This window comes from Coffea eugenioides, chromosome 3 (genome assembly GCF_003713205.1).
Source record: "Coffea eugenioides isolate CCC68of chromosome 3, Ceug_1.0, whole genome shotgun sequence".
Lineage (NCBI taxonomy): Eukaryota > Viridiplantae > Streptophyta > Magnoliopsida > Gentianales > Rubiaceae > Coffea > Coffea eugenioides.
In genome coordinates, this window is record NC_040037.1 from 44,869,857 (window position 1) to 44,878,275 (window position 8,419).

At 34.6% G+C, this 8,419-nt stretch overlaps 1 protein-coding gene across 1 annotated transcript; it reads right to left on the reverse strand.

Moving 5' to 3' along the window:
* Positions 1 to 281: 281 nt before the first annotated feature.
* LOC113766737 (L-type lectin-domain containing receptor kinase IV.1-like) lies at positions 282 to 2,318 on the reverse strand. Its single transcript, XM_027310893.1, has one exon. The coding sequence runs from the start codon at positions 2,316 to 2,318 to the stop codon at positions 282 to 284; it is 2,037 nt and encodes a 678-aa protein (XP_027166694.1).
* Positions 2,319 to 8,419: the final 6,101 nt, after the last annotated feature.

Genomic DNA, 8,419 nt, shown 5'->3' on the forward strand with positions numbered 1-8,419 from the left:
TTGTTCTGAGAGAAGAAGTTAATGAATAGGTGCTATGATTGAATCCTTTTACAAGACCTAAAGAAAACAGAAAAAATAATACAAAAGAGGAGAAAACAACAAAAAACTTAAAACATTAAAACAGTGCATATTGAAATACCCTAGTTCATAAAAACACACTAATATAGAGTAAAAGGGGTTCAGAAAATTCACTCAACAAGATAATCACAGCGGTAGAAGCACTTTTCTTTTTATTTTTCTTCTTTTCTAAATTTACAAAATCAAAAAGATAAGCATCTTAATTACCGACCACCAGAGAGAATAGAGTCTGCTACAGAATGTAAGAAATATTGGTCTGTAAAGGTAGCAAAGGACGATGGGATATCTTCAAAGCCAGCAGGTTGGGCGGAGCCAAGACCGAAAGCGGAAATGCCCATGGCCAGTGGAGATAAATCTGGCAGAGCAACTGATCCATCCAGGTACAACAAAACTTGCCTCATACTTGGCCTAATCTTTGGTTGCGAATGAGAGCACAATAAGCCTAATTTCAACACCATTTCTGCTTCCTCTTTCACATACTCAGTGCCCAACTTTTGATCAACAACCTGGAGAATATTTCCTGCTTTCCAGCACAAAAATACCCAATCTACCAAAATGATATTCTCTTCTGGCTCTGCTCGGGGTTCTATTGGCCTCCTTCCACAGGCAACCTGTAGCAAAAAGGCCCCAAAAGCATATACATCAGTGCTCGTTGTGGCCTTCCCTGTCCTGCTATACTCAGGGGCAAGGTAGCCAAGCGATCCCGCTACATGGGTGGTATGAGGTAGAGTTCCATGATCGTATAGCCGTGCCAGGCCGAAATCTCCTAATCTTCCATTCAGTTCATCATCTAACAATACATTACTGGCCTTTACATCTCGGTGGATCACAACTTGCTCCCATTCTTCGTGTAGATAGAGTAATCCTGAAGCCACACCTCTGATGACTCGAAATCTTTCGCTCCAGTTGAGGGTACGCTTTGGTTGTTTGAACAGAAAACTGTCTAGACTACCCTTGGACATGAATTCATATACCAAAAGTAACTCTCCTTTACGCCGACAATAACCCAGGAGCGGCACTAAATTTCTATGGCTTAAGCGTCCAATACTGACGATTTCTGCAACAAATTCTTTCATTCCCTGGCTTGCGTGATGAGAGACCTTCTTGACAGCAACCTCAACCTTGTTTGTTGTCAAAATGCCTTTGTAGACCCTGCCAAATCCGCCTTCTCCCAATAGCTGTTTTTCTGTAAACCCCTTGGTGGCAACGTATAAATCTTTATATTTGAACCTGTGAGGTCCATAAGCAAGCTCCCATTCTTCCAGCTCTTCTGCATACTTCCACTTCCTCCTCAAATAATAAGCTACTCCAGATGTTAGTGTTAATGACAAAAGTATGCAAATCAGGGGCAATCCGACGGTGAAAAATTTAGACACTTTCTTAGGTCCAAACCGAGGTAGCTTGGGGAGCCGAGACAGATCAAGAGCTTGTGCAACACCATTGACCCTGAAGCTCCATCCAAGTACAAACTGAGATGTTCCCATGTCGAGTGGACTAGAGGCTGCAGAAAAGCCAACATACATGGTTTGCTTTAAAATTGGCGAAAGATCATATGTCAAAGACAAAAGAGGAGTATGTGGTTTGGCAGCCGCTATTGGAGCTAATGTAACATTGATTCTCCTGTCCGCCCCGTCGTATTCCACCCAAAGTTGCATCCGCTGACCGCTGCTAAGAGTTAAGTTGTCAAATGAATTATTGTTATTAGCTTGGTAACTTGCTGGGCTGGATACGATGGATTTCACCGAGTTGACATCAATACCAACATGGTTGGCATTAATATCTTCAACTTCTTGGTGTTGGAAAGTGTCAAGCTCCACAGCAAAAACATGATTTGTTTGATTCCCGTCGGTGTTTCCATCGACGAGGCCTAGGAACTGTGAGAAACCCACTTCTGTAAGGTTTCTTGTTGGTGCAATCACGAAAGCTATTCCAGGACCATTCACGCGTGAGACTTCGGGTACTATAGCAAACACAAACTGGGTGGAAAAGGAGAAAGCTGAACTGCTATGTGTGCTCTTGAAGTTGATGGGATTAGGATAGAAGGCATGCCCGGTTCGAAATTTGGTGGTGTTGGTTATTCGTAGGAGGCCATTGTTGGTGACTGTGGCTAATCCATCCAGGCTTAAATTTGATGATTGAAATCCTTGAAAGATGAACCCAACATCATCAGAAGCTGCTGCACCAACTACGATGTGAACTAGAAAATAGGCTAAGATTGCTGTTACTAGGTTCAATGACATGACTAAATAGTTGAATGCCAATTGCTAAATTCTTCTTAATTTATCGCTCTTTCTAATTTCTCACACACACTTCGACCGCTTTTTAACTAAGCCAAATGACAAGCATTTATAATATGGTGGCGACTGCTTGGCCACTATGGTAGTGGTCTTTTTAATTGTACGGAGCAGGCTCTTCTCCATTGTATTCCTCCTCCATTTTCCCTCATTATACCTTTGGATGATTGCCACATGGATTTATAGTTATCTACGACTCATAATGCTTTCATTGACTTGGGTTTAACTAAAGTTAATTTGATTAGCATTTCCATATTTAACTAACTACTATTAGCACATCAAAAAGTAAACTTCTGTTTCCAATTTGGAATATGTAATTAAGAGGCAGTCAAATTTTTTCCTGCGAATCAAACCGTATACTATGTCAAAAACAAATCAAACAATTTTATGAAATTTTCAAGATAAAAAGCTTTTGGCATTATTTTACATACTTTTTTTGGTACGTATCGTTTTACATGCTTCATTAGGACATTTGTAATATTTGATAATTGTCTTAACAAATTTGAATTTTTTCTACAAAAATGGAAATAAAGAATATTTACTTTTGTTCTCTTCTTTCTTGTCATAATTTTGGGCGAATATACCACAATTTAACACTATATTTTATAGTTGTGCTCTTCTTTCTTTTTTATTTCAATTATTGATCTCGCCTGGATTTATTCAATTACAAAGCGTGGCAAACAATTAAAAGATATAAAACATGATTCACTTGGTCAAAGAGTATGACTAAAAATCAATTTATTAATATTTTTATCATTTGTGTAAGAGAATCGAAGAAAAGAAGAATCAATTAATGTAGCTAGGTAGAAATGTTTCTCAAGCTGGAAAGTCAAGAAGCTTTCAATACCAATGGTTGTAAGTGATTTAATTATTTAAAGAAACTCTTTTGTATTTAACTAGGGTTAGAAAGTTAGTCGAGAAGAACCAATAATAAGCATTCCATGTGTCAATCATTTAATAATTTATTGAGGAAAAATGGGGAGAGCTCATAATAAAGAAGTCTTAATACTGTGGTTCAATATGCTCTCTTCGTTCCATTAAAACTATCATATTTTAGTCTATTCTAAAATTTTTGCTACCTAGCTTAAGTGACAAATATTATTTTATCTACTTTCCGCCTTAACAATCTTGAAAAGGTTGAAATGCTTAAAGTCAACCTTGTTTGAATTGTTATTTTTAAAAATTTTTGTAAAAAGATATAATATAATAATATAATATATTTAAAATAAAAAATTAATTAAAAAATATGACCACGAAAAATATAAATTTTTTTTTTGAAAAGTCACAATCCAAACAAGTACCGATAGTGTCATTTTTCAAGAGTTTTGGAAAAGGTTAAATGGCAAATGTGTATATTCCACTTTGAAACCTTCAACATGTTGAAAAGATTTAAAGTCTTCGTTGTGGGACCAATAGTGTCATTTTCCAAAGAGTTTTGAAAAGGTGGACATGATTCACGGAAGATTTGCACTAGAGAGGGTGCATACACGAGATGCTGGAGAACACTTGGAAATTTACTAAAAGACTTGGCCCCGCATGTGTCTTTTCTTATTTCCACCTGGACAGAGAAGGAAACCAAAGCGAAACAAGTAGAGAATCTAAACAAATCGAACACTTCGGGTCTGTTTGGTTGGAAGTAAAATATTTTCCTTGGGAAAATACTTTCCGTGGAAGTAATTTTCCATGAAAATCATTTCCCTTTCATCATTTTCAGGTGTTTGGTTAGCTTATTGAAAATATTTTCTTACTTCATTTTTCTGGTGTTTGTTTAACTTTTGAAATATTTTCACTTTTATCTCTATCCTTACTTTCTACACATTATAACTACATACTTCTTCCCATGCAAAATAAGAAAATTTATCTCATTGTTTAACTTTAAAAAATCTTGGAGAAATGTATATATGAATAAAAAATATCTCCTTAAGCAATAAACAAATTGCTGGCTATTTAGTGTCAAATACCAATCACATGCAATGCTTATTGTGACATATATCTTGCACTCTCACTGCTGAAAGTTTCTCTAGAAAAGAATGTCCCTATTATACATAATTAATTACTAGCATAGGATGAGCAGGATGAAGTTTTTTTTTTTTATTTTGAATATACTAGGGGGAGGGTTGGGTGGTATGGAGGAGGGAGTGTAAGGAAGAGGTCTTGGGTTCGAATCCTCCTGTTTACACTAAAAAAAAAAAAAAGAACATACTACAAGATGTTTTCAGTAAGTTTGGAACATACTACAGGCGGGATGCATGCATTTCGGAAAACAACTTCAGTAAGTTTAGAAAGGAAGTTGTTTTCCATAAGATGGGTGAAAATATTTTACATAGGAAAATATTTTCAGTAACTTTTGTGCAACCAAACACGGGAAATTAGGAAAATATTTTCCTGGAAAACATTTTCATCCGAAACAAACGGACCCTTCATCTCTCAAAATTGTTTGATTATTTTGATAAAATTAAAAAAAATTTCAAACTTAATTTGTTTACTTCTCAAGTTGAAGTCAAGTGAGTTTTTATCTAATTGAGCTTAAGTGGTTTGAATTTTTTACATGTAAAATTTACTTATATGTTAATCCAGTCTAATTTGAGTCGGACTTCAAAATTTATCCAATACAAATTATTATTCAAATTTTGTTTGTTTAGTATGAACCAAATTCAAATGAATTCTTATGGAGTGCTTAATTTGATTTCAATATCGAGTAGTTTAGTTCATCTTTTAACTCTAAAAACTAGTGTTTAGCCAACTACTATTGAAGGAACAAAAAAAAACACAAACCCGAAGTGTGGCAAAAAATTCAAGTTGAAGGGACTATTAGGTTGTCTAATGTACAAGAAAACAATGAGATTTTTCGATTAAGGCTTATTTGCAAAATACTATTTGCTTGCATCATAAAAATGTTTTTCAATTAAATTTTTTATTTTACATGCATCACATCAAAAAAGTGATATAATAAGTATTTCAAATAATATTTTAAATAATCTCCTATCCAAACACACTAAAAAATTGTAACCTTCAAGTAAAAGTTTTTTAAATCGGTCTAGATGCATAATAATTAATTTCAATTTAAATTTGAACTTAAAATTTTACATATATAATATACATTCACTACTATTAACGTGTATACTATCAATGTAAAAAAGATTAACCTTATAAATAAATTATTATCTATTCACTTATAACACAATATAGTGTATTGTAAAGTATACTTGACAACAAGTATATCAATAGCATCAACATCGACCATACTGCCCCATGTTGCTCATCAAGTGTGTGCAAAATGTTAAATATGGAGTACGAATAGATTACCCTACAAATATTTTGCTTTTTTCGTAGTATTAAGTTTTCTAGCTAATTTCATTTTATACCCTTTAACTTTTTCATGACTCTCACTTGCATCTTTGAAATTCAAAATGGGACACTTTACTTTCTAAATTATAAATTCCGTCCACTTAAATATAGTTCTTGACAACATGCCCACAATTAATAGCATAATTGGCACATTCCATTAACTTACCAGGAAAAATATAAATTCACGAGACAAAAGAAAGCCTGTAAATCCGACTCTTTTTCTATGTCTTCTTCTTCACTCTCTCTGTTTTTTTTATTTTTGCTTTTGCTTTTATTTTTCTTCCTTCTTTATCTTCTTCTTTTCGGACTTTTGTAATCCACTGATTCTTCTTCATCAAAACTTACAAGAAAATATCCATTCTCCTAATTCTATTCATCACTAATCCACTAAAAATCTAACTCTCCCATATTTCTAAATCAATTTTTAAACTTCAAAAAAGTACCAAAATTTTATAATCTACTGGAATCCAAGCCGCAAGTCGTGCCTCGCCTCCTGGAATAGACTTAGTATCTAAGGTGAAGCATTTTAGTACTACCATCCAATTGTGATTTTTCGACGAGTATCTTGACATTCGACTTGTAGAGGCAAAAAGTTGCCGCTGCTAAGGTTCGAGGGTATTGAGAATCACAAGTAATATAGGAGACTACAACCCTCTGTCTTCGGCTTCATTTTACGTAAAAAAGAAAAAATTGACAATCACAGATACAACTTTGAGGCTGCTGGAATTTCCAAATCCAGATTTCCCATGAAATTGGTTAAAAAGAAAAAAAAATTAATTGATGAATTCTAAAAGTCAGAACCAATAAGAGAAAATTTATTTTATTCACATGACACCCTTTTTTCATCAATTTTTGGCTGCGAATGTTTCTCGTTCTTAAACTTTAGTACCATCCTTGTTGTTTCTGTTGAGATTAATTCTTTTAGCTGGGATTTTGATGGATTTATAGAGGGGTTTAAATGTACGGTTATCAAAGGATTGTCTACGGTTTAACCATGGTTTTGTGTGTTTCTACAATATTTGGAATATTTGCAGTAAATTGAAGGTAGAAATTGGAAGCAGAGGTGCCGATAGAATTGAAGGTAGGGTCGTAAGTGCTGGCTTGTATTAATCATATTTAACGTTGAGACTGGGATTCAATCATTTTTTGGGAGCATAGATGGTCTTCAATTTCCTTTTGGGTGTGTTTGCAGCGGATGAATATCTAAATCTTGATCTTCAGCGATGGAAAGATATGCATAATGTTGATTATGGTGTTAGACTTGCCTAAGCCATTGATCGTATGTTGCTGGCAGTGTGGTGCCTTCAGTCTGGCAGTAGAAAATGAAAGAAGAAGAAAGCAAGAAAAAAATGGAAAAAAAATAATGTTTAACTTTGAAAGGAGGCGCTTGGTGGGGGGTGTTTGGGGGTCTCTAAATTGACATTTATGTCTTAGTACATTTGGTTGATTTTAGTTAAAATGATAAGTTAACAAAATGTGGGAATTATTCTGTTTGTTTTGGGTATTTCATGCGGATTATAGTTCAGTGAAACTGAATTTATAGTTTAGGGAGCAAAGCTTCGCATTCTAAAGTTCAAGAATGTAAATAGGAGTCGGGTTAACGTTAAAGGATGCAAAGTGTGTTTAACCTTTCTGCTAGCAAACCAGGATTAACTGTCTAATGCTGCTAGCAAATTTTCCATGTTAATGTAAATACGTTAATATAGATATTAATTAGTCTATTAGTATCAATTAGGGATCTTCTTTATAGAAACTAGTCTAAGATTCAACGTAATTATTGTTCAAGTTCACTTTGTACAAACCTATAATTGTAGGCATAATTTCGTATACATTGGTACAAGAAATACATTACATTTTCCCAAACCTCATTTTATCTAACATGGTATCAAGAGCATTGTTGCTTGATTCCTAGGAAAGGCTCTAGAGTAATTTTGTTCATAATTTTTTTTTCAATATTCATTAGTGTTCCACTTCCATGTCAATTGTTCTTCTCAATGGTTTTTTTTTTTAATTCCACGCACCTATCTGATGGCTTGGTGATTTGTTAGCTTTTGCTCCAGATATCAGTATATCGCAACTCTGCTTTGGATCTCTTCTATAACCCAGATCTCCCTCTTGTTTTAGTCCACTATTTGTTTAGGATATTCCTTTGCTACTGCAGTCCGTGTCTCAGCTCAAATCTACTCTGCTGCTCCAGCCTGCTGTGTGAGGCCCAGATCTATGTACAGCTACTAGATTCCAGCCTATTACACATCTGTACCCAGTTCCAATTCAAGGGCCACATTGCTCCGGCCCACAACCAGCGAGCTGCTCAGCGGACTTAATCTCGATCAGCACCTCACCCAAGAACTTCACTTCTGACATAATCTTAATTCAACCGCATCTTTTTTTCTTTTTTTTTTTATGATAATATTTATATAAAATAATCTATCATATTCTACAAGGAAGGTGAGCCTAAAGAGACTGATTAAGAGATTAGTAGATATATAGACTCGATTAGACCAAATAAGTGCTTTGACACCTCTATTAAATTTTTTTTACTATAAGTGGAATTTGAACCCTTAACCAACAATTCAAAAATGGATTTAATTCCTTTTTAGTAGCCACTGAATTAAGGCTCGGTGGTTGGATCTCGTTCATTTCATCCAGTTCAATTAGGTTCTATTATTTGTCTAGTTCAATCATTGTTCCTCCAATTT

Coding starts and splice junctions, on each gene's coding strand:
- LOC113766737 (XM_027310893.1), bottom strand. CDS start 2,318: ATGTCATTGAACCTAGTAACAGCAATCTTAGCCTATTTTCTAGTTCAC.